The following is a 25,393-nucleotide window of genomic DNA, read 5'->3' on the forward strand; positions in this document are numbered from 1 at the left end:
CCAAATACAACTCTTCATTACTGAGTTAATTCAGATTCCAATATGGTAGAGATGTATGATACATGCCTGTTCTTTGTGCTCTATCAATTTGTGAATTTTTTTTTTTAATTTTCTTTTGTATTAGAATATCATACTTGTTTAATATTTAAATCTTTGCATTCACATTCTTTGTAATTTTTTTTTGTTTGTATCCATATTTGGGATGTATACTATCTGGGCATTGTAGAACATGAACCAAAAAGAATTAAGTTTTTTCTTGAAACTTGGTTCCATTGTTATCACTACAGAGCTTGGTTTTGAGGACTCTAACTTAACCAAAGCAGTCTCCAACAACTTGGATAAGGCAATCAAGCGGCCACAGCAAACTAGCTGCACTTAATTAGTCAAGATTTGTACAGTAATATTAACATTGTTGTGACATTAGCTTAAACTATCAATACAACAATTCAGGATTTGTATGCTTTATAAGTTATATGCATGATCATCACCATTCCACTTTCAATTCTGTGGATATAGACCATATAAAAGAAACATTTCAATCAACTCCCCCAGCAAACCGAATCATAGGAACATTACTTGATACAGAAGGAAATAATAAAAATCTAATATTGAGCAATCTAATATTCAATGAGATGAGAAGATAAGAGATTTGAAGAAAGTTAACTCAAATAGCAGAGAAAAAAAAAAGATAATAAAAATCGTAAGAAAATAAAACAGCCTTAGATATGTTATGTTTAACTAATAACAAAGAAAAAGAGTATGAAAAAAAAAACTTTAGTCTAAGACTCTTACTTCTTCTGTACACATTTATTCTATAGCAAGGCCAATCCTCTCAGACTTTAGACTTTAAGTCTCTGAAGCTCCTCTGCTACGTTTAAATGAAAGCTTCCAAACAATAGGTGGGAGTTTAGGATGTTCAGTTAACACCACCGGCTTTGAATCCTGTCTTCTATCCGAAGCCTTACTCTCAGTATTTTCTCCATTAAGAAGAAAGCTAGGCTCTGAATCCTCAATTTGAACCAACGGCTTACTTCATGTTTCTTTGCTTCCATCTTCTTCTCTCCTCTGGAGAGCTATTTTGGTTTAGGACACTGCATACACTTAAGTGGTCTGATTCAGGACATACCTTCCTCTCTGTGTCATCACCAGGTGAATGTTCTTCTCTTGAAAGGCTTTTGTCCCTCATTATGCAAGCACTGAGCCGCCTGCGCTTCAGCGATGGAGCACCACTAACTGAGTGATAGTTAGCTTCTGCTTCATTGGTGGCAACTTCTCTTACCTCTCCTCATGTTTCAAACTCAAGAAGCTCAGGCTCTGAAGCAACTTTTGTCAGAATATCACTAACTGAATCAAAGTACTGATCTCTATTAACAAGCTCCCCTCTCCAAAACCGTTTCACGCCAGGGACGATGAAGACAATGTTATAGCCTCGGTGGTCCTTGGGCTGTTCTGAACGCCACCCTCTGGCTAGCAGACGCGGCCACACAGCTTCCCAGAAGATATCATTACAACGCGCTTTGCTTAAACGCGAAGTGCCTTTTAACTGATTAACTATCTCAGCAGATGTGAGTGAAGTGTAAGCAGCTCCTCCTAAGCCCGGGACCGAAGAAGGTTTAGCCTTCTTTGGTCCTGATGTAAGAACCGTCCTGAGATCATCTTTTGCTTTACCAATCGCCACAGCTTCTACCAGAAGCCTGAGACCCACAAGACCTTTCACCGTGCTTAAGTACTTCTCTAGGCGTATTTCTCCACAGTGATGTTCCCTTCGGAAAATGACTTTGAGACTTGCCAATATGGTAAAGATCAATGACCAAACTCTGCATTAGGATGTGAACAAAGGGCTTACATTAACGAGGATATGTCTCTGAGATTCGTTAGAAACAGAAGGAATCAAACGAGATAGCAACTGCTGTTACCTCCAACCTGAATAGAGCTTTCTTCCACACACACATCTCCGGTTCCGCTTCTTGCGTGAATGAGACCAGCTGTTGTATCTAGCTGAGTTGTAGAACTTTCCGTAGTAAAACAAGACTATCTCTCCTGTTCCTTTGCTCTCCATGAAGCTTTTCACCTGAGTGAAATTTTTTCCGAATGTGTACAGACCAAGAACGAAGCTAGCAACGTCAAGATCTTCCCAGGGGATGGATTGTATCTCCGGAAGAGGTTCAAGACTCAGTCTTTGCTTCTTGGATACTGAATGCTTGGCAGGGGAACGGCTTCTTCTTTTTCTTTTGGCTATTAGAGATTTTAAAGATTGGTTCATGTCAACATCATCATCATCATCACCGTCTTCGCTTCCTTGTTGTTTTGGATGTTTGTCTATCCACGTTACTTGGACAGGCTGTCCGATGAGGAAGGGATATGAGGAATCGTTCAAAGCCACAAGAGTGGAGAGAAACAATGGACGTTTGGATGCAGACATCAGAGGAGGAATCTTGGTCTGAAACTCGTCTCCAACACGAGGCTCAACTTTTGGTTCTCCACAGGAAAATTCAATGTCAGAGGTATCGTCCATTACAGCTGTTTCTTCCGTATGAGTGTTTTCCTCAACCATTGTCTAGTGTAGAGAAACTTGTCTGGATAAATCCACACAAAAAGCGCATTTTTCAATATTGAATCTCAATTATTTAACATCAAAGAAAGGGGTTCTAGAAATAACAAGAACATGAGTTTAACTAGAAGCTAAAACACTATGATTCAATATCCAACCTAGAAACTCATTTGCCTAAAGTGTGAACATTTTAAATTTAACAATCAAAGAATGAAGAATAAAAACAAAACCATGCATTGTTGTCCAAGAACAACACTATAGGGTAAAGAACAATAAAGCACACTAATATTTTAGATTCAACTAACTTCAGATCGTGAGAGATACCAAAATAAATTCGATTAAATCAAAGAGTTGATCACTGAAAATTCTAGCAAAAGCCCAGGAAAAAAAAAGATAAAAGCTAGAGATTTGATCACTGAAACACATACCCAGATTCAGAATCTCGCTAATCACACACATATTTTCAGACCTGATGATCAAAGCAAAACCGACAACTAACAAGCATCGATCCAGACCACCAATAACTTGTAGCTTAGCCGCCATGTAGTAATTCATAACCCTCGAGAGGAACATAACACAATGATATCGCAAGAACTTGGGTACTTTGATGTTATAAAAAGGAGATTCTAATCTCAGATTGTTTGGTTTCCTCTGGTTTTTTAGGCTATGAACCATACAGATATATAAATCAAAGACAAGGGAAGGCCAAACATGAATTGCCAAACACGTCATAAGAAACAAAGGAGATAAGATTTTGATAACCTGGAGTTTAGTTTCAAATATGTCTCAAATCTTTGCGCAATGTTGAGAGGAAGTATCTTGTTGGAGGGAGAGAGAGCTAGAGAGAACGAGCACTGGTCTCTCTTTCAACACCGAGTCAGTATGAAACACACACGGTGAGAAAATACAAGTCGTCGTATAATCACATTATATAATTTTTTTTCTTATATGGACCTTTTTAAGGGTTTATTGTTTTTCAGTTAAAAGTAATATATATATATTGAATTTGAATATATTGTGGACATGCTTATTGCTTTGGCTATTGTTTGATGATCTTTATTTACATTGGCTATTCTTCATATTGTTTTCATTGGCCGTTACTCTCTACGCTCGACTCGTACGTTCTTCTCTTTAACAAAACAAAAAACTACGCGCATATGGTTGGGTGATATGGTTGACTTGGAAACCTATCAATCTATCATTTAGATTTATTCATCTGCATAGCCTGATAGTTAGGAGTGTGAATATCTAACTTCCACATAGAAAAATCGGGTTTATCTATCGCTGATGGACTGATCCCCATAAGATTAGTCGGATTTTCGGATTTGGATACTCGAATTATTAAAACATTGTTTTTTTAGAGATCTCAACTTTAAAATAAGTAGTACTTTCAAAGTTAAATATTCATAAATATTTTTATATCACTGACTGGTTTTATTATTCTTGACCTTTAAAGATGTGCGGACCAAGTCTTGCTGCTCCTCTACTACATTTGATATCGTCCTTCTTTACTTTATTCAAGCCTTGCGCGGCCTTTGACCTAACCATCTTGTAATGTTGTCAGTGTCAAAAATAAATTGTATCAAAGTATGTGTTTGTGTTTATAATGCTTACAAACTTACAAGTGGATCTCGAAGCCATGCCGGCTAGTCATACCACCAGAACATCTCTGTTATAACTTCTAGTTAATTTATGTCTTCTGAGAAGAAGTTTGATAAAAAAAAAGAAAGAAAGAAGTTTGATCATAATTAGTTACTCATATGCACAACCTGATGCAGACTAAGCTTCCATGGACAATGTAATTGCATGGATATGAAGAGTATTCTAAGAAGTCTGATTGATGGACGATGGTAATAATGTTGTTGTACATTGTACACGACCATATAATGGTTTAAGTTAAATAGTTAATGAAATGAAAAGGATGAAGAAAATTAAATAAAAAACATATAAAATATCAAAACAGAGCTTAATATGCAAGAAATATAAACCACCGATGTAAATAAGACTAGAAAACATGCCATTTTTTATTATTATTTACTATTCTTGAAAGCCTGTGTGCTATGTCATGAATCACTTGGAAAACGTTATATGACACTTAATGTGTTTGGTTCACAATTAGAAAAAGCCTTTTTTATTGTCTAATTACTGGATGTTATTTACTCAAAAAGAGTAGGAACTATTTGCATACTTTCTAGTAACAATAATTGTATAACAGCATCTCCAACAACGCTTTATAACTTCAAATATAAAGTTTTTTGCTCTTCAAAAAAGAACTTCAAATCTTCAAATTTAAAGTTTTGAAGTTTTCAAATTCTATATTTGAAGTTTCACTACTCAAAACTTCAAATTTGAAGTTTCATATTTTTATTTGCATTTTGGTCTCTATAATCACACATCACATTTATGATTCATAAACATTTTCTTGTTTATTGTTTTAATCCTTAAAAAAATTATATCTCATATCTATTTTAATTTTTGTTTACAGATTTTAAATTTTACACATAAAATTAAATAAAACTTTAAAATAAGGATTAAAATATTTTCAACTAGATTTAGACAACAATAATATACAAAAGAAACTTGACAAATTTTTTAAAAAATTACATGAAGACATAACTATTACACAAATTTAAATATTACAATAACACTAATAGTCAGGTAAGTTCGGAACCTTCAAAATTTTTAAATATTGTCCAACTTTTTTTGTGTAACTGAAGATGGTTGTTGTTGTTGTTTTTTATGTCTTTTTCGTACGATTCTTTATTGTTCATATCAAATATATTCACGAGTATTAATATCACCGAAAAAATTAATCTTTTACCAATATTTTATGTTTCTCTTTTACATTCTTGTTCTGATCTTATGTATTTACAAGAGTATCAATATCATCCGATTTCAACAACTTTTAACTCGTAATCTACAAAGTAAAAATGAGGAGAGCCATTTTTACTTGAAAATGCACTAATAGATCATATATGCATTACAAAAATCATTTTATGGAATAATATGGTATTTTGTTTGAAGTTTATAATATTAATTAAGTTATTTTTATTTAAATTTCTATAGAATGTTTTATTAATTAATATTGTTGTAATATGTTTATATATGTGCTAGTTATTTACAAAAGTGTTATGAATTGAAAATAGTTATGACATATATAATGTCCATATTATAAAATGCAAATAGTTTTGAAGTTGAGTTTGAAGTTTTGCTTTTGCAGAAGAACACCTTTAAACTTCAAATATAGAGTTTTGGAAACTTTAAAATAGAGTTCATTTTTGAAGATGTTCTAAATGATGGTAATAATGTTTTTTTCATATTCAATGCAGTTTTTGTATTTATTGAACATTGTGTAACCAATAAAATGATACATGTTTTTTTTTTACGATTAGTTGAACTTATTATACTTTTAGAAAAGTAACAATTTTTTTGACCAAAAAAAAGTAACATTTTTTATTATTGATGCTTTTAGGGGTATATAACAGTAGTAAATAAAGACGAACCAGGCGACAAACAAAACAAACTTTTTCGATAATAACTACCGGCCGGTGCCGGCTCCGGCGTCGGTTCGTACTCGTTCTTTTAATTATTGCTTTCAATCTCTGTGTCACAATCTATTGTGTCAATAAGTATGATTTCGTTGAAATCATTATCGTCGACTTGTTATCGTTTCAAGCGACATGTCTTCTCGTCACACCGTCTTTCCACTTCCGGCCATTTTCGTGAGATTGTCCCGTTATGGACAAACAGTATTGAGTTTATATATTGGTTCAATGCGCTGGTATGGGGTTTGGATCAGATCTTTGACGAGTTCAGTTTCTCCCTAATCGGTGAGTCTATTGTCTCAATTGTTGAGTGTTATCTTCGGACAAAGAGAACTCGATTGTTCTGCGTTGTCGGCATGTTTCCGTGGCTAGTTAGGCACGGGGATTTATTATCTCCAGTAAATACTAAAGGATCACTAGTCCTTTGGGACAAAAGAAGGAATCTTATACCGCCATGGATGCAGAAACGATTATGATATGGAAGATTGTGACTTGACTACAACCGAGAGAAGGGTCTCGTCTTTATTTGATAATAGGAGGGAAAATGAACTGCTTATGCGAAGACATGGAGAAGATGATGGATTCGAATGATTACCAAAGTCAATATGAGGAGTTTCTTTGGGTATGGATAGAAATTACAACAGAGCATGTTATCTGCTGCAGCGGAATTGTACGGAATGGGTAACGATGTAACAGATGGATCGTGCCTCCCTCCTGATCTATTAAGTGATAAAAGGCGTTGGATTACAATGGATGATAGCCGAACACAAGATGTTAATAAGACCGAGAACAAAGATAGAAAAGTTAGCGAATCAATCTATCCTGCAAAGTGAGTTATGAAGCATCGTGTTATTACTTTTCTATTATCATGTTCAACTTAAAAATGTATTTACTGTATGTTTCTATTCTGATACTTCATTAAAGCTCAATTGATATTAATAAAATCAAGGTGTTATAAAAAAAAAAAACAGTAGTAAATAAAATAAAATAAAACAAAATAAAAAGGAAAAATCATATATCTCCATGGATTAAAAACGAAAACAATATCAACATTACGCTGCGCTTCGTCGCCCCTCCCTCCCTCCCACAGATTCTCCACCCTGAAGGAAAAGAAGAGACCCAATCAGATCCAAACAATCAATGCCATCTCCAAATTAGGGTTCTCTCCCAAATCCCTAATTCTCCAGCTCCCATCATTCTCATTTCGATTTTCGATCATCGAAGAAGGTCTGTACTCTCCTCTCCCGCCTGCCGAATTTAACCTCAGAGCGTATCATCTCATCACTTGATCGCTCGTGGTTGAGTCAGGGGGCTTGAGGAGCTCAGTAATTTCTCCATCTCTTCGTTGTAGATCGTGATTTGGGATTTTTAGGGTTTTCGATCTCTGGTGGATTAGCTTCATTCGGATTGGGACTCAGTGTTATGTCTAAGCCTTAAAGTCGGAAGCTTTCAAGAGTTTCTTTTTGCTGAAGAATCGATTGAGAAGTTTGTAGGAGTTGGTATCTGTAGCTTGTAAACTATATAAAGACGTGGAGAGGGGATGTTTAGTTCTACATTGGCTAACAACCGTGGGAACAGCGCTGCCTCAGCGCAGCTTGTTACTCCCACCCGCTTCGTGTGGCCTTATGGAGGTAGAAGGGTCTTCCTCAGCGGATCTTTCACCAGGTGGACTGAACATGTGCCAATGTCACCACTTGAGGGATGCCCTAGTGTTTTTCAAGTCATTTGCAACTTGACTCCTGGATATCATCAGGTTAATAACCTGTTTCTCTGCTGGGCCATTTGTGTTCTTATAGACTCTGTGACATCCATGATACTGGTGCATTTAGTCTATAGATGCTAATCAATGCAATATGCATGAGAATCATATATGTCATAGTCATAATCATTGAACAGTCTGTCTGTTAGTCATGGTAGCATCGTGAACGTTGTGCAGCCATGGAACATTCTTAGCTACATGTCCAACTTAAACTAGTGGTTATTTTAGTTTACGGAATTTTTCTGTGTTGGACGTACAATATCTGACACGATGTCGATATTAAGACTTTAGATGCTTAAGAAGTCTCTGGTGTTACATTCAGTTGTTTTATTTTCATGCAGTATAAGTTTTATGTTGATGGGGAATGGAGGCACGATGAGCACCAACCATTTGTAAACGGAAACGGCGGAGTAATGAATACGATACTTATCACTCTACCAGATATGGTTCCCACTGGTTTTAGCCCATCGAACATGGATGTGGATGATTTCTCTCAGCAAATGGTAATCCTTCCTTACAAAAAAGTACAGTGTTTTGGTTTGTTTGCTTACTTATTAGTAGCTTATTGCTTTTGTGTTTCGAATTTTCTATATATATCCGACGCTTCATTTTATTATTTATTGCAAATCTGAAATCCTTAAAAGAGATACATTTTATCCTAAAAGGGAAAGATGTGGAGTAAAAAAAAATAGTTAATGATGATAGCATTTTATTTGATGACTAGTTGTATATAGCAGTAGCCTTTAATTTCCACAATATTGTCTCTGAAGACTCGTATTAAATTTCGGACTGTTTAAATGGTGATTATTTATAGGCTGATCCATCCCAGGATTCTATCCCTAGGATGTCAGCGGTTGATTTGGAGATGTCTCGTCACCGTATATCTGTTTTATTGTCAACCCGTACTGCATATGAGCTGCTCCCAGAGTCGGGCAAGGTCTGGTTTCTTCATCTTCTTATTGTTTGATGATTTTTGTCTTCATATCCTATAAAATATCGATGAGAATGTTTTAGCCAGAAATTGTCTAAGGTGATTGTAAACTTTTACAGGTTATTGCATTGGATGTAAATTTACCAGTAAAGCAAGCATTCCACATACTCTATGAGCAGGTTTACTATATTTACCATTGTATCAGCTTCTCTTCTTTTAGGGATGTTCCTCTCTCTGTTTGTCACAGTCATGTATGACATTCTAATGTTGTTGCATCCACATCCAAAAAGGGGAGTTAGTGAAACTTAAAAGAACTAGATTTTGCTAATTCTGAATGCTTTCAGGGAATCCCTTTGGCTCCTCTTTGGGACTTTGGTAAAGGCCAATTTGTGGGAGTTCTTGGTCCACTTGACTTCATTCTAATACTTAAAGAGGTTGGCTTCTGTAAAAATTTGTTAATTACTAGAGCATTCATTCGAGTGATTGATGTATCATTTTAGAATTCCCAAGAGGAAATGGTCTAAATGTCAAGAACTCAGAGTGAATATTCATATCCTTTACTATCTAATAATATTACTTGTGTGTGGTTAATAATACTACTTTGGGTTCACAAATATTCTAATGAATTATTTCCTATGCTTGGAATTTAATTTGAAGGAGTGTAATAGATTTCCGCAGTCTTGAAGTATATTACCTATGAATTTATTTAGATGCTTACTAGCTTTCTCAGTATATATTTTTTTCACTCTTGCGTGGTAATAGCAACTCTGAAATTGCAGCTTGGAACGCATGGATCGAACTTGACAGAAGAAGAGCTTGAGACGCACACAATAGCAGCGTGGAAAGAGGGGAAGGCTCATATTAGCAGACAATATGATGGAACTGGGAGACCATATCCTAGGCCACTTGTTCAGGTGAGACTTTCACAGTTGCTTTCTACCGCTATCATTTCATGTATCTTCAAGATCTCTCTTGAGTATCTTTTTTTTTTTACTTTGAGAATGGTCCAGTTGATTATCTCTATCTAGAAACTTTTTTACTCAAGTGTTTTAGCTATCTAGACTCACCTAAAGTTGACGTAACAATATAGGTTCAGAATTAAATTATTAACGTGGCTGTTCCACATTTTGGATTCGGAGGCATACTTATTTAGGAATGTAACTGATCCATATATGCCTGTCTACATGTTTACTTCCAACCGCTCCTTCTTGCGTTCACTAAACATAGCTTTATCCTAGAAACTTCTATTGCAGGTTACATGGAAAAGAGTTCAAAATTTTCTCTCTTGATATTAATGTTTTCATATATTACAATCAGGTTGGGCCCTATGATAACCTGAAAGACGTTGCCATGAAAATTTTGCAAAACAAGGTGGCAGCCGTTCCAGTTATTTACTCTTCTTTGCAGGATGAGTCATATCCGCAGCTACTGCATCTAGCTTCGCTATCAGGCATATTAAAATGTAAGGTCCTTCATTTGTGAATAACATCATAGGACACTTTTCATTTCATGACGTGCATATGATTCTGCCATTTCCGAAATCTTCCTACTTCATTTCTGTATATATTATGTGTAAATATGGGATCTATAGGACATAAATTAGAGCTATATAGTTGGAATCGCCTCTCCCAAATTTCAATCACAGTTTTGCCTGTTGGATAAACAATTTTCCGAAAGTTTATGCTTCTTATTAAGACACTTTACTTCAACTTTACGCATAATATTCCAGGTATATGCAGATACTTTAGACATTCGTCTAGCTCTTTGCCAATCCTTCAGCAGCCCATTTGTTCGATTCCCCTGGGTACTTGGGTCCCCAGAATCGGAGAATCAAGTAGCAAACCTCTCGCTACACTGAGACCACACGCCTCTTTGGGTTCTGCGCTCTCATTATTAGTTCAAGGTAATCCGTTTTTGCTCCTGTTTTATCAATATACTATTGTTTAAAGTTCATCGGCAGCTAGAGACTAACCTCTACGTTTCAATCAGATTATTGTTTATAAAATTTCTTGATGGATGGGTCTAGGGAAGTGGAAGCCTAATTAAAATTTAGGGAATTTCACATGATGGCATTGAATGAGTCGTGCTTCATTTATGTCTCTAATATTTTGTGTTTATCTTGTTTTTACAGCTGAGGTTAGTGCAATTCCAGTAGTGGATGACAATGACTCGCTTATTGACATATACTCCCGAAGGTAAACCTCCATCCATCAGTTGACAGGATAATTACTCAGCATTCCATATTTTTGAATCCATGTATTCTGATCTCATATCCTTCATTGGCCAGTGACATAACTGCTCTGGCTAAAGATAAGGCATACGCACAGATTCATCTTGATGACATGACGGTTCACCAGGTAAACCTCTCAGCAGAAGCCCAAGATTCATCCTATTTCTGTTAAGCTGCCTATTAAAAAAGTATATTAATGTGGTTTACAAAACGATGCGGTGTTTCAGGCGCTTCAGTTGGGGCAAGATGCAAGTCCGCCTTATGGAATGTTCAACGGGCAGCGATGTCAGATGTGCTTGCGCTCAGACTCTCTTGGGAAAGTGATAGAGCGGTTGGCGAATCCAGGTACCACCATCTTCTCCCTTGCATACACTCTTCAGGCTTTGTTGCTCTCATCATCATCATATGAGAAGTATATTTATTTGGGTTTGGTTCTGTGTAACAGGTGTAAGGAGGCTGGTGATAGTGGAAGCAGGGAGCAAACGTGTTGAAGGTATCATATCTTTGAGCGATGTTTTCAAGTTCCTAATCGGTCTTTGACTACTACTTCCGACAACAACCTCTTCAAAACTCTTTTTCTCGTTTCCACAAATCGAAATACCCAACAATTTGCTTCTTTCTTTTTTTTTTGTGTTTTTTTGGGGGGGGTCTTTGCAAGGAATTTGTAAATTTGCCACGAACACCTTCATTGTTTTCTTCTTATTTATTTTTGTTTTGTTTAAGTTGAACGTGTTTCCTTTCATTCTTGTGAAGATATTGGCTACCAAAAGCTTTACTAGCATTTTCTCAGTTTTTTTTTGTTTTCTTTATGCTTCAAAGCTTAAAAATATGGCGGTTAACAGCATGGGAAGGCCATGGGACAATATAACGGTTAAAAGAGATTGAAGCTCACCAGAGACTAAGCAAAAAAATAATCATCAATACTATACTAAAAGAGGGATATAAGCTCCTCTTACAGTATCCACGTAGGCACAAAAAATCGTCCAGTTAGAGAATCCGAAGTTGCCACGTCATCTCATTTATTTTTTCGTAAAAAATGAAAAAAACAATGCAAAGGAAAGGATCGAACCCGGGTTAGTATTACATAAATATATGGCATATACCACTAAGTCATTGAAACTTTCTTGGACACATATAAAAGAATCACTAAATATGTAATCACAAACTCTTATGTACATTTACAATAATATGGATTCAACTTTCAAAACTCTGATACTTTGTCTTGTAAAAAAAAATAAGTAAGTGACTAAACTAATATATTCTTTAAAAGTGTGAGAACATTGACAAATATGAGAAATCATAGATTTTTGTTTTCGTGACAAAGTTAAGAATTTTGTAAAAGTAAGTTTAACATATATATTTTTGTGACAAATATGAAAAAACATAGATTTTTGTACAATTTTGACAAAACAACTCAAAACATAGTTCTCTAATGTCTTAATAAAATATTATTTAAGAGTGCAATAATTAAATATATCAATTCAATAAATTTTGTAATTTATAGACAAAAAAATAACACAACAAATTTTGAAACATTTGTTTAACCTATCGATTTCTTTTCATGAGAATCCAACTAAACAAGATAAAAAAAAATAATTAGATTTATTTAATTACCATTTTATTCAATTTTGAATAATTTCAAATTGTAATAATGTATCTTTTTGAAGTTACAAAAAATAATGTTCTTTCTTTATTACACTAGCATTATATATATATATTCCATATACACAAATAAATATAATATAACAACATAAGCTTGATTTCCCCGATTCATATGAAAACTTTTTAAGTTATCCACCAAAGCAAATTAATTAAATCAATCAAATTGTTACAATACAACAAATTAATATATAATTTTATTTTAAATTAAATTATTTAAAAAGTGTATTTTCATTAAAAAAATAATAATAAATAAGTAAAACTGATTTGATGGTAATTTTTATAACATATATATATTATGTGAAAGAAACTAATAAAAATTAAACTATGATATCAATTGAAAGCTTCTTAGACAATATTAATAAAATATTTAAGCGATAATTATAAAAATTTTATTTTTTTTGCCAGCCAAAAGTTTATTATTAATTAGCATCAGTTATTTCAAGATGTTTAAGAAGTGATGGATTTAAATGATATATGAACTATGAATAGTAGTACTTTGTAAAGCTGACTTAGATAACACATCTGCACATCATTTCCAGTCCTTTTTGATGCATAAATTCAATTTCTTCAGAGTAGTTATTCCACAAAGAGATCGTATGAGATATTGTTTTGATATTCACATTTGTTTCTTGACTGTTAAGAAGATTGATAACTGTAAAAATCTCTCATTCGAATATGATATGTCTATAACCGAGTCCTCAACATGAGACAAGTTTGTTTTAAAAGTAAATAATTTTATTTTTCTTATATTATATAATAAATATATATTATTTACTGATAATAAAAATATAGTTATTCATCCATCACAAATAACTATGCAAATATGTGAATCAAGTACAACAATCAAACAACATAATGATTTCCACAAAGAAAATTTAAAAAATATATTTATGTTATGTAGTCTTATTTTATATTCTTTAAATAATATAATACAATATTATACATTATTTTTTTAGAATTGAGAAATACATATAATATCTTATCCGCGCGTAGCGCGGTTAAAAAATCTAGTCATATTAAAAGCACCATGTAAAGCAAGTGCAAATATGTTTTCTTTAAGTTTAATCACCATCATAGCTCAAACACTGTTTAGGTATGGTTAACCATTGAATCACCCACACATAGCGGCATTTCAGAAGCTTAGGTCAGGAACTAAAGTGGCGGAGATAGGCTCGTTCCTTAGCCTTGACCTACATGAAGGATCATCTACCACTTGAACAATGATTGTATAAATAATACATGTACATCGAAAAATAACATTTATGTGCGTATATACATTGCTTTAATGGTTATCAATTATGAACCACATTAGCGGTCGATCGAAAAATAATCATGGCTCTCATCAACCAAAATCAATTCCAAAGCGCTATCACTGGCTTAATCAAGAAGGTTCTTCTTCCTTGGATCTTTCACTTGAATTCTCCAATGCCTTTCAGGTAAACCATTAACCTTTGCCGTTTTCCTCCACTTCTCAATGTTCTTCTCCATCTTACGAGTCAAACCACAATAGCCTCTCAACTTCTTCGGCATCTTATCGTACACTTTCCACCATTTCTCATGCACCGACTCACTCGCATACACACGACGTGATTTCAAGTCCCAGTTACAATCATAGTCTCTGTAACAAAGCCATGGTTTTAGTCCCAAGTAGTGTATCCCCTCTAAATTGTCCGGGAGATGGCGTTTTTGGCTGTTCTTGCTTTCAGCACCGAAGTACTTCATAGTGTTCACGTGTTTCGATAACCTATGCCACCATACAAAATACTCGTTCAGAAACCCTTGGTCTCCTCCGTTATAAGACTTGATCTTGACTGATTTCAGCATCAGCTCCTTGAACAAACAAGCTGATGGCTCCAGAACCTGAATAGAATAATTGTTACAATCTACAATCAGGTTTTATATATTTTCCCTAAATATACACGATATGAATCCAACCTTAACTGGGTTTAAACAACAGCATGTGTGTAAATTTATGACAAAAAATAACACATAAAGAAAAAATCTCCAAAATAACACTAACTAAAGGATAAAATAACTAAAAAACACTTTAAAATCTAGTGTTATTGAACTTACCATTTCATAAAACGTTCTGAAATCCACTGTTATTGAACAAAATTTAAGTTGGAGATTTTAGAGTACTTTAATTGTTTCTAGAGTGTTTGAGGAAAATTCTTTAGTTACAAAAATAAAAATCTAAATCCCATTTTTTTAGATGAAATTCTAGAGAGTTTTAACAAAAATCACACCAAATTCTCTAATTCTCCCGCAATCATCTACAAACTCATTAAAAATCAAATCACTTCAAATTTCAAATTCAATACATCCCCTTATCCTAACCCCATCCTCTAAAATCCGAATACTAAAATTCTAAACTTAATCACTAAATCAAAATTCAAAAATATAATAAAGAAATCATTTTAACTTTTAACTAATACAATTTTGACATTATCTTTTCTGTGTTATTTTTGGAATAAAAAGGTGTTTTAATGCTATTTATGTTTTTATTATAAACTATGGTTTAGATGCATTACCATGACTCCGGAGTTGAACAAGACTCTGTCGTTGCCAGCGGCCGAGAGTTGAGGATAGGAGAAAAGATAATCAACATTCTTGGCGATGATGAAGTCTGCGTCTATGAACACTAGCTTATCGTAATCCGTTACTTGCCACACACGTAACTTACTGTAGTTCCACTCATTGTAAGAATCTTTCTTGGAGAAAGGGCTACGGATTCTCTCTACTTGCCGTAGTTTCCAGCCCGCACGGCTTAGGCCAACGCGAGATGCATTGGTTATGGACTTGTCGTGGAGGAGTATCATGTCATGCGTTGAGCCAGATTGTCTTATGCTTTGTGCTAAGGCTATTGCCCCGCATACGTAGACCTCGGATGAGTGGAGTAACGTCACGTAGCCGACACGTTGGGCACCAGATGAGGATGATAGTGTGGTTCTTGATGTAAGAGTTTCGTTCTTCTGCCGTCTCCATGCTTCTTGATCTTTAACAAGTTATAATGAGAATACTGGTTAGGGAAAATGTATGTTACCATGTTATGTTAGAGTAGCACACCAGTAATATATATATAGATGAAAAGAAAATACAGTATAAAAGGTAGAGGATGATTTGGTGATTTAGTAGCTAAGAGCATGATTAGACGTTCTTTTTTGTCTTTAAAAAAGGAAAAGAAAATAAACGGCGAACCAGTCGCCGGCCGCCACGTGTCAGTGGGGCCCGCGAACAGTACAAAAATCCACCCACAATCGGTTCTTATTTTGCATATACAGAAGACGAATCTTGTGCTTTTTGTGGAGCCCAAGCCACAAAAAATGTTAAGAACCTCACTTTTTTTGTGCGATAATCATGGCCTAAGTTTCTGGGTAAGAATTATAAGAGCATGTTTATTGTAGGTCTCTTAGGTTGGGTCTTTTAGCGTAATATAAAATACGGTCTCTTAGCTTTTAACTAAAAAAACTAAGAGACCGTATTTTATATTACGCTACCCAACCTAAGAGACCTGCAATAAACATGTTCTAAAATTAATCATTTTACACAATATTTTTTTGAATCTAGTTACTATTGTTATAATCTAGTTTTATATACTAAGACTAGAAAATATAAGTTTTTCTAAGACAAAGATGTTACCTAGTTGAGCAGGCAGTGGTTGAATTTGACAAGAACCAACAGGCATTACAAGCTTTTGCTTCAACTTCTCTAGATTAGGTCTATACAACCAATATTCCCCTACGCGCCTCACGCGCTCATCACACCTAAAGATCTCATGCATGGGACCACACGACCCAATAAAAACAACGTACACAGTCCGGTCAACGTTCCTCCGCCCACTCTCCACCGCCAGCTTCGCTGCCGCAAGATTCACCTGTAGCCGGAAAACATCTCTCAACCCTTTATCCTCCCTAACCCCATCGCACGGCACTTTCACAACCACAACGTCCACGTCAGCATCAGAACCTTCCACACGAGGGAGAGGGACCTCTGGACACTTTGGCGCGTGCCACCTATGATCCTCGTCGATCCACACCGGAAATAGACTCTCCCACGTCAGATTCTTCGGAAGAGGATCTAGCGTCACATGCATAGTCTCCAAGATCGACGTCCCCGTTGCCTCGTAGCTCTCACGCTCGTTTTCTTCAATATTGAGAAGACCAACTCTGATATTTTTCTCCGGAAGATGGTTCTTGATTAGTCCGAACCACCTCGGGTTCCGGTTAACTTTCGTCGGTAAAGAGTAACGAATCTCAACTATCGATGGAGAACTGATCATGGGGTTGAGTAGAAACAGAGGTTTAAACGTTACTACCAAACCCAAAAACGAAAAAGACATTAGGGTTAGATAAAACATCAAGATCCTCCTGCTCTTTTTTTTGTTTTTTAACCCCATTTTTTTTTCAAACACTCTCTATATGCGCTTAAAACATATTATGTATATATTAATAATCTCAGAGATATATGTACGTATATGAAAAATATGTATACAGGTAGGTATATGTGCGATATCGTGGCTGAGAGGTTGTCAGCATGAGGCTTGAGATGCATGAAAGTCAATTGATTAGGTGATCTACGAATGTTAATATAGCTTCCAAGCGCAAGTTAGGCCCGTGTTATAATTGTAGAAATAGTCTTCATTATTGTGGATATATATTTTTTTAAATTGGTCACCAAGCTTGTGATTGTTTTCGTCCTTCATGTAGACATTCCTATATTTTAAACAGCAATCATGCATTAAAGAAATCATTGGCCGTTGATTTGTCACAGAATTATTATTTAAAAACTAGTTTTGTTGGCTTCGTGTATACGTCGTTAAGTAGACTGAATCATAAGAATCCCAATTTTAAATATTTATTGATAGTCGGTTGATAAATCAAAACCAACCGCTATACGTTGTTAATTAGGTACGAGTAATAATTTAAGTATAATGATTAATTAGCTAAGACCAAAAATAAATTCATTGCCAACTAGCTTCCAAAATTTAAATAATTCAACGAAATAAAATTGATAATTCGACACAAACCTATCGGTTAAACGGCTCCGATTATAATTGTCACACATCAACATAGTTACAACTTGTTGGTTGTTGCAATGGAAAATGGCCTATTACAACTTCAACTATACAAATAGTGTTTTATACGATGCGAACAAATGACCGACAAATATGACTATAGTTCGATTGTAATTCGAATAAGTTATCTAAACATTTTAAAATATTGAATCCTTAATTCAGCTGGCTGGACATGTGAAATGGCAACTATGTATGATTATTGCCCAAAACAAAGTCGTTTTTAGTAAAAAATCAATATATTGGTCACACTCACATACATGACTCGAACCCTCAGTTTGACACCCACTTGCACGAGCACTTTTTGGTTTAGGTGCAAACGTGAGTAGACTAGAGATGCAACGGGATAGAGATCTCGAGTAGACCAGAGATGCAAGCGGTGAGTGTGGGAAGATGAGGTGTGACCAGACATAAACCAAATAATATATGCTCAATCATGCATTAATTGTCTATGAATATCACATGAATTCCGAAAGGGAATCCACAAGACTGAGAAGAAAACCGTCAGAGCCATGCGTAGCTACCAAGGATACTGATATGGGAAGATTTTCGTGCAGCCCCAATGGTATGCTCACCTGTCAGGGAAAAACCAGACCGGTTCTTAACTTGCTCCACAAGAAATACATTGACCTTGTTGTTACCTGACATAATCCAGAGACTCCGGCGATGGACAATAAGCTGAAGGCTCTGCTCCGGAAAGATTCTAGTGCCACCACATCAGCTTGGAGATGTGGTGGAGGTCCTGGCACCGTGGGAATAACCAATACACCATTATCCTTCAAAACCATTTACATATTCAGTAGATGAATATATTATGGACAAAGTTATACATAGGAAGTTGGAAGAAATTTAGCAATATATAAAAAGTTAACTAATCTATTTATCACTAATTAGTTTTACGTTGGAAATTCATTTAACTTAGTATCATATCATATCTCAATCCATAATTGATTCACACCAAAGTTGGTTCATCGATCCTCGTAAGTGTTTCAAGAAGTTTGTTGTATAAATTTTTAAATTTGGGAGAAATAGGAAGAAGTTTGTACCCCAAGCAAAGTTGAAAGAGCTGTTAAAAGTTCGGTTTTAACCAACCGGCAAAGGTCAATCTTCTCGTCAGACACCCTGATAGCTTCCTCAATCCGTTCTGATATTCCTGGACCAAACTCTGGCTTCACCAAGGAGACCCATTCACCATGGTTCATCTTGAACTCGAACCTCTGTAACATTCTCATTGAACTCGACAGAGCCATGAGAGAAGGAATACAAAACTCTCGTTGTGTCTCACTTGTCATGAAATGCTTAAGGCTCGGAACATGCTCTTCTATGTACGCTCCAAGATCCACCTTGTTTATTACAGTGTTGCCTTCACACAGAACAGAGTCATAAAGAAACAAGAAGGCTTCCCTTTATAAACAAAAAGTTCTTATGACGCATTTTACCTCCGAATGATTTGTCCACTGATTGAACTAGAGGCAGCACCAACAGTTCACGTGGTACACTACACAGCTTGAAGCAGTCATCTGCAATAATCAGTTGACTTGGTTCCGTAGCGTCCAAGTGAGGCTGCTGTAGGAGAACGCAGCCTACGCGTTTCAAAGTAGCTGTGTCCCGAGCAAACCAGCCTAGAGAGACAAATGTTATATCAAGACATGGTGTTTAACTCATTACATGTAGGGTTTTAGTTGTCTTTACCAACTGTGTCGAAGCTCTGAGCCATTGGAGTAACTCCAACAGTTGAAACAACTCCATGTGATGGCCTAAGACCAAAAATGCCACAGTAAGAAGCTGGAACTCGTACACTCCCTCCAGTATCAGTTCCTGCTTGATGAAAAAACAGAGCATTTACAAATATTAATTATTTTTAATTTTAAAATAACTACAAATCCCTTTTATATTATTTGAGGAGCACTCTTATTAAATAACCTTACCCTCATGTATGATTAACCAAAATGTCATTACTTAGGTGTCATCACTAGGACTCTTCTCACAACTTTACATTAAAATCCCTCCCTTGCCTAGATCAATTACATGTAATGCCATTACTCATTATAAATAGGCAAAATTATACTATATGTTTGGTATAGAACCGAAATTATTCTATCTGACATCCATTAGCTAAACCTGAAATAACTAATTTATTTGTCTTAACCAAATCCGGAATTTTATGTAGATTCATCTATGGTATAACAACTGTGTTCTAAAATAATCGTTGAGCCATATATTAAGTTTTGAAAACGTATTCATCATGTACATTGAAATAAACAAATTTATGTTATATAATGTAAACTACACTATGTTAAAAACTCGACATTTCAATTTCAATGACCAAAACTTACTCATTCACTAACACAATAAAAAATCCATATGAGGATGACAACTACAAAAAACGTGTAAAATAATATATAACAGTTTGGTAATATCGTGAAAAAATTATTTTGCTAACAATCACTGTTATTAATAATATATAACATTAGCATATACACTAAAGTTACGTGAAAGACAAAGGAACCAAAGACAAAAAAAAAGTATTTGTTACTAAAAATATATAACATTAGGATATACTCAACAGTTATGTTATCAAATATGAACCGATACGCTTACTATATCAAAACTGTTGTTGTCTTTGATGAATATGCTTATTGTAGTTAGAAGAGACCAGATAGACATTTAGTCTAACATAAATTTTTATTGCCATCTATTATTTTTTTTGAACAACCATTGCCATCTATTTATATGTTGCATCAACAGGTGTGTAAAAGGTAACTCTATATATGCAATGTTCTTAATTATAGCCATATATTTATTATAACGACATTATTCTGTATACATATATGTGACTCGTGTAGTAATTATAGTGTGTGTTAAGGAAAGTATTTATGTAATATGTATCACTAATTTAGCGAAAATAATTTGTGTATCTTTGACTCAATATAGTGATATTATCCTATATACATATATGACCATTGATTATAATGTGTGTTAAGGAAAATATTAATGTGATATGTACCACTAATTTAGCAATTTATTTAAAATTTTTTGATGCAATCGTTTTTATACTTTAGTTGTCATATTATCATCTATAGTCGAACTAATCATGATAAATCACTGTTCCATGTTTCTACAAGACCTTTGTGGAGATTTGGTTGCTGTAAATGATATTCAATATATAGAAGATCTGCAAGCAAAGAATGATTATCAGATTACTTTTATTCGTAGACAATTATGATTTTTTTTGAAAGAGTCAGATTTTTTTTACTAAAACTATTACATATAAAAGTATGAGTTATTCTTCTTCAACAACCACTAGAATTTCATTATTTTAAATTCGATATCTTTTTAAAAAAAAAACAAAATATTGTCAAGTTATATTATATTTTTAAAATAAAAAAATAAAAAAAAATAGTAGTTACAGAAAAGAAAATATTAAAAAAATATTTTTTACGTCGTTAGCAAAATACTAAACCCTAAATCCTAATCTCTAAACTCTAAATACGAAACCCTAAACCCTTGGGTAAACCCTAAACCCTTGGATAAATAATAAACTCTAAATCAAAAACACTAAACAATAAAATCCTAAATCCTAAACCCTAAACACTCGAGTGTATTAGTGTTTAGTGTTTTCGGTTTAGGGTTTAGAATTTACCCAAGGGTTTAAGTTTTAAGATTTATGGTTTATGGATTAGGATTTAAGGTTTATTTTTTTTCCTGACGATGTTAATTTTTTTTTTGTAATTATTACTTTTATTTATTTATTTCTTTTTACCTTTTTATTTTAAAAACATAATATAACTTGACAATATTTTGTTTCCTTTTATAAAAGATATCAAATTTGAAATAATGAAATCCTATTGGTTGGTAAACCTAGATGTTCACCCTAGGAGTGAACCAAAGAATAAGTCTAAAAGTATTAGTAAAACTATTTCTTTTAGTCGTCAACAAACTCATTTCTTTCAATTCCAACACCTCATCAAATGGAAAAGCCCAAACATAATTTATATATTGATCTCTATATCAGACGTTACATCTACAATTATATAACATGTATATATTTGTTATAATGACTTTCACATTTCAAATATATATAGATTAAAAGTTATAAATTCTATTTAAATAAACTCACTCTGCGCAGGGTACGGAAGATCACCTAGAAGCTGATATTATATGTATTTTATGGGATATGTGACATTCATGTTATGCATGGACAATATAAACTCAATTATATTGTAAAATCAAAACGTTGTATATAAAAAAGTTAAACCTAATCTTGAGTGATTGCAACAAATTTTGCAACAAATTTTTTTTGCAACTAATCTTGAATCCCTTAACTTTTGCAACAAATTTTTTTTATTACGAAATTAACATAAATGGTGATAAACATTAAATTTGGAAATTTATTTAATTATTTCCGGTTAAGTTTGAAGTCAAATATCATTTAATATGGACTTCTTTTAAATATGGAGATTTGTTGATAGGGCCTTTGTCAATTTACAATCTATCGGTTCGAATTTCCCGAGATTTGAGTCACTCGATTCAGCTTCCAATCTTCTTAGGTATTGTGATTGAGTTTAGTTCACAAAATATGGATATCTCAAGTGACTAAGAGTTAACCCAAACCATGTATTTTGACTCATAATGGATATTAAGGTTTAATAATTGGTCTCTTTTACAATTTCGAGTCCTAATCAGTCCACTAAATTATAAAATTCATATTATTTGCTTTTTTAACCCCATATTATTTACTTCAATTTATTTTTATTCTTTTACAATTTTTATGTACTCCAGAACCAATATAATTTTAATAAAATATAACACTATTTTTTTCTGGACAACTAAAATATAACAATATAACTTCGATATTTTAGTCTATTCATTCCGCGCAAGGCGCGGGTATCACCTAGTATATAAATATTGGAATAACTACAAAATTTATTTTACATTCCCTAGTTATCTGAATATTTTCTGGTTTAACTCGGGTTTTCTGGATTTTGTAGTTTTTTGTTTTAAACACTAACACAGTCATAACTCTTTCTAATTCGGTTCTGTTTCAAGTTTTATACAAAATAGAAATCTGATTTGACCTGATATTATCCAAATCGATCCGATCTGAAAAAATGTTTTATTCTTAAATGGATCCTAAACATCCCAACCCAAATAACCCGACCCAACTGTAAACCCGAATGCCGAGCACTAGAACATACTCACCAATTGAAAAGTCAACAAGACCGGCAGCTACAGCTACAGCTGAGCCACTTGACGATCCTCCAGGGACTCTCTCAGAAGCAACTGGGTTTACCGGAGTCCCATAGTGTGCATTTTCACCGTTTATACTGTAAATTCATGGCCAAGAAACGTACAAACCTAACCATAGTTGCTTTCATAGAATCTAAACTCGATTTGAAGTGAATATTAGTAAGTAAGACCTGTACGCCATTTCATCCATAATGGTAATACCCAAAGAAGTGGCACCAGCTTCCAAGAGAGATGAAACTACAGGAGCTGTGGAAGTAGCTGCTGAATGTGTCCTTAACCAATCCGGGTTACCAAAACCGGTTACACGTCCTTCCACATCAAAGCTGGGTTAAAACCAAAACATGCTCAAATCAATGAATACGAAAGGGACACACTAACAAGTTATGAATTATATAGATACCGTACATGTCTTTAATGGCGAAGGTAAGATCCTTTAGAGAAGGAAACGAGGAAGAAGGCCTTGGAGAGATTGTAGATTTCTCTATGAAAGCTCCATAATCATTACTAATCGCCATTACGGTAGCTTCAGTGTTGAGGTCACACAAGGTGAATGATGACCAAGTAAAGCTTCTTGTGGATAAAGCCACTCAAAATATCAACCCGTATAAAATAGCCAAGTCATCTTCTACTTGTTTTATTTTTTCACTATCTTTTTTCTTTTAAATAATTTATATACTTACCTAACGCAGTATGCAAGTACAATACATTCCATCACCACCATAGTGTCTCAATGAAATGCTAGAAATCAAACACTTTTTGTGGTTTATATGGGAAATCAAGCATGATAAAGATAATAAGAAACAATAACATAGAAATTAAAAACCTTGTCAACCACACACTTGTTCCCTTACAGAGTTATAGTTTTATACATTCTTCTTCTGGTTCATATCTAAATTTATCCTTAAAAGAAAGGATTGAATAGACATAAAACAAAACACTTTAAGATTCTTCTACCACACTGATTTGAAATTCTTCTGATATGTTCTTTTTCATTTTCTTCACTAAAAGTCTCCTCCTTTCTTAATTCCAGAACTCTGCCAAAGAAACATAACAAAGAGACTATGAGATTGTACTAAAAAACAGAAAGACTCTTAGCTCTAACAGAAACTATAAAACTCACAGTTTCTCTGACAAAGCTAATTCTCCTGGTCAGGCTGATCAGGTCCCTGTTGCTGCCACATTGGTTGACCCATATAAGGGTTAGGAGGGTACGCACCACCAGGGTTACCCATAACCATCCCCGGGTTCCCTATAGGAGCAGTTCCAGCAGGCAAGTATCCATACGGATATCCAGCAGCAGCAGCCTCAGGGACAGTCCCTCTCGGAATACTCCCCAAGACCTCATCCCTCAGATCCTCCCTCGGAACGATATCCACAAGGAAATCAAAGATATCGGTCCTGGTCACCGCCGCCGCGATATCGTTCTTCTGCAGCGTCCTCCTCTTGTTCTCCTCAGTGTGGTTCCAAGACCTGAGCGTCAGCTCCAAGATGAACATCTCGCAGGCCCTGGCGAAGACGACGGGGGCCTCGGCGGAGATCATGCGCACGTCCTCGTCGGCCTTCATGATCTTCTTGATCCTGGCGAGGGGAAGGCTGTGGTTCTTGAAGTCGGTTGTTTTCTCGATCTCTTTGAACTGGTTCTCCCAGAAGACTTGGAGCTGCTGAGCCAGCTGTTGCTGCTGCTGCTGCTGGTGGATCTGGTGGAAGCCTAGCTGCCCCGGCGGCGCTGCGGGGCCCGCGCTTGTGGTGGTCATGGGGTTGGTTTGGTATGGGTTTGAGCCGTAGTTCATGGCTCCGGACTGTGCATGCTCTTGTTGATCCATTCTCTACCAGAAACAGCAAAGAAAAGACATAAACTTTGGAAAGATTAAAGCTTTCTCAACCAATCGCAGGAACAAACTTATCTAATATATAGTTTTAATCAAAATTTCAGAATCAACGCAGAAGATCTAAAACAGCGGTGAGTACGAAAGACTCAAGCTTTATGTAAATTAAAGCAAAGGGTATCAAAATCTACTTATTACAACCCATAAAGTTAATCTCTTTCCTAGAACAACCATGTCAAGCAACGATTTTTTCGCAGAATATAAGCAAGAACAGGACAGAGAAAGACAATAATTGGGGAAAGGAGAGAGACCTCTGAGTTGGGTTATGCGAGGAGATTCTGAGGTTGATGGGGGAGAAGAGAGCGTGAAGATCTGGTTTTTAATCTTTTGATTTTGGCTGTGATTTTTTTTTTATATATATAATTAGGGTTTTTGCTGCTTTTTCCCCCTTTTTCGACTTTAACAATGAAGAGAGAAGAGAAAGGGAGGAAGTGGAAAAGGCTTTTAAAAGATGGGTGTCGTGTCGTCGTGTCAAGCGTTGGGCTTTCGTCTAGATTCTTGTAGCCTT

The 25,393-nt window shown here is 34.9% G+C and overlaps 4 protein-coding genes and 1 pseudogene across 6 annotated transcripts; 1 reads left to right on the forward strand and 4 right to left on the reverse strand.

The window, feature by feature from the left end:
- Positions 1 to 662: 662 nt before the first annotated feature.
- On the reverse strand, positions 663 to 3,938 carry LOC106374915 (annotated as a pseudogene).
- A 3,196-nt stretch (positions 3,939 to 7,134) lies between these two features.
- On the forward strand, positions 7,135 to 11,809 carry LOC106377009 (sucrose nonfermenting 4-like protein). Of its 2 annotated transcripts, none has more exons than XM_048765418.1 (12): positions 7,135 to 7,849; positions 8,197 to 8,358; positions 8,685 to 8,792; positions 8,906 to 8,965; positions 9,131 to 9,220; positions 9,566 to 9,700; positions 10,104 to 10,248; positions 10,516 to 10,689; positions 10,918 to 10,981; positions 11,074 to 11,143; positions 11,244 to 11,361; positions 11,462 to 11,809. In XM_048765418.1, the coding sequence occupies exons 1-12, from the start codon at positions 7,637 to 7,639 to the stop codon at positions 11,554 to 11,556; spliced, it is 1,434 nt and encodes a 477-aa protein (XP_048621375.1). In that variant the 5' UTR covers positions 7,135 to 7,636; the 3' UTR covers positions 11,557 to 11,809. The 2 variants fall into 2 exon arrangements, with proteins under 2 accessions (XP_048621375.1, XP_013672606.2); XM_013817152.3 differs by having other exon boundaries at positions 7,136 to 7,849; positions 8,670 to 8,792.
- A 2,074-nt stretch (positions 11,810 to 13,883) lies between these two features.
- Positions 13,884 to 17,269, reverse strand: LOC106374916 (putative UDP-glucuronate:xylan alpha-glucuronosyltransferase 5). Its single transcript, XM_048765419.1, has 3 exons — positions 16,318 to 17,269; positions 15,210 to 15,673; positions 13,884 to 14,538 (listed from the first exon to the last, which is right to left on the reverse strand). Exons 1-3 carry the CDS (start codon positions 17,072 to 17,074, stop codon positions 14,056 to 14,058), a joined length of 1,704 nt encoding a protein of 567 aa, XP_048621376.1. The 5' UTR covers positions 17,075 to 17,269; the 3' UTR covers positions 13,884 to 14,055.
- Positions 17,270 to 17,927: 658 nt separating this feature from the next.
- Positions 17,928 to 23,723, reverse strand: LOC106377010 (amidase 1). 2 transcript variants are annotated; one of them, XM_013817154.3, is made up of 8 exons: positions 23,405 to 23,723; positions 23,170 to 23,322; positions 22,952 to 23,076; positions 19,442 to 19,567; positions 19,189 to 19,371; positions 18,796 to 19,112; positions 18,391 to 18,525; positions 17,928 to 18,324 (listed from the first exon to the last, which is right to left on the reverse strand). In XM_013817154.3, the coding sequence occupies exons 1-8, from the start codon at positions 23,512 to 23,514 to the stop codon at positions 18,208 to 18,210; spliced, it is 1,266 nt and encodes a 421-aa protein (XP_013672608.1). In that variant the 5' UTR covers positions 23,515 to 23,723; the 3' UTR covers positions 17,928 to 18,207. The 2 variants fall into 2 exon arrangements, with proteins under 2 accessions (XP_013672608.1, XP_013672607.1); XM_013817153.3 differs by having other exon boundaries at positions 19,442 to 19,570; positions 23,405 to 23,662.
- A 65-nt stretch (positions 23,724 to 23,788) lies between these two features.
- Positions 23,789 to 25,393, reverse strand: LOC106377011 (nuclear transcription factor Y subunit C-9). Its single transcript, XM_013817155.3, has 3 exons — positions 25,137 to 25,393; positions 24,120 to 24,825; positions 23,789 to 24,033 (listed from the first exon to the last, which is right to left on the reverse strand). Exon 2 carries the CDS (start codon positions 24,820 to 24,822, stop codon positions 24,136 to 24,138), a length of 687 nt encoding a protein of 228 aa, XP_013672609.1. The 5' UTR covers positions 24,823 to 24,825; positions 25,137 to 25,393; the 3' UTR covers positions 23,789 to 24,033; positions 24,120 to 24,135.

The sequence above is a fragment of the Brassica napus genome, chromosome C8 (genome assembly GCF_020379485.1).
Source record: "Brassica napus cultivar Da-Ae chromosome C8, Da-Ae, whole genome shotgun sequence".
Lineage (NCBI taxonomy): Eukaryota > Viridiplantae > Streptophyta > Magnoliopsida > Brassicales > Brassicaceae > Brassica > Brassica napus.

Coding starts and splice junctions, on each gene's coding strand:
- LOC106377010 (XM_013817153.3), bottom strand. CDS start 23,514: ATGGCGATTAGTAATGATTATGGAGCTTTCATAGAGAAATCTACAATC. Junction 23,077..23,169: donor ATGGATGAAATGGCGTACAG/GTCTTACTTACT, acceptor ATGAATTTACAG/TATAAACGGTGAAAATGCAC. Junction 19,113..19,188: donor AGTGGACAAATCATTCGGAG/GTAAAATGCGTC, acceptor TTCTGTGTGAAG/GCAACACTGTAATAAACAAG.
- LOC106377011 (XM_013817155.3), bottom strand. CDS start 24,822: ATGGATCAACAAGAGCATGCACAGTCCGGAGCCATGAACTACGGCTCA.
- LOC106374916 (XM_048765419.1), bottom strand. CDS start 17,074: ATGGGGTTAAAAAACAAAAAAAAGAGCAGGAGGATCTTGATGTTTTAT. Junction 15,674..16,317: donor ACCACTGCCTGCTCAACTAG/GTAACATCTTTG, acceptor AACTTGTTAAAG/ATCAAGAAGCATGGAGACGG. Junction 14,539..15,209: donor TGTTCAACTCCGGAGTCATG/GTAATGCATCTA, acceptor TATTCTATTCAG/GTTCTGGAGCCATCAGCTTG.
- LOC106377009 (XM_013817152.3), top strand. CDS start 7,637: ATGTTTAGTTCTACATTGGCTAACAACCGTGGGAACAGCGCTGCCTCA. Junction 8,793..8,905: donor TGCTCCCAGAGTCGGGCAAG/GTCTGGTTTCTT, acceptor AAACTTTTACAG/GTTATTGCATTGGATGTAAA. Junction 11,362..11,461: donor AGAGCGGTTGGCGAATCCAG/GTACCACCATCT, acceptor TCTGTGTAACAG/GTGTAAGGAGGCTGGTGATA.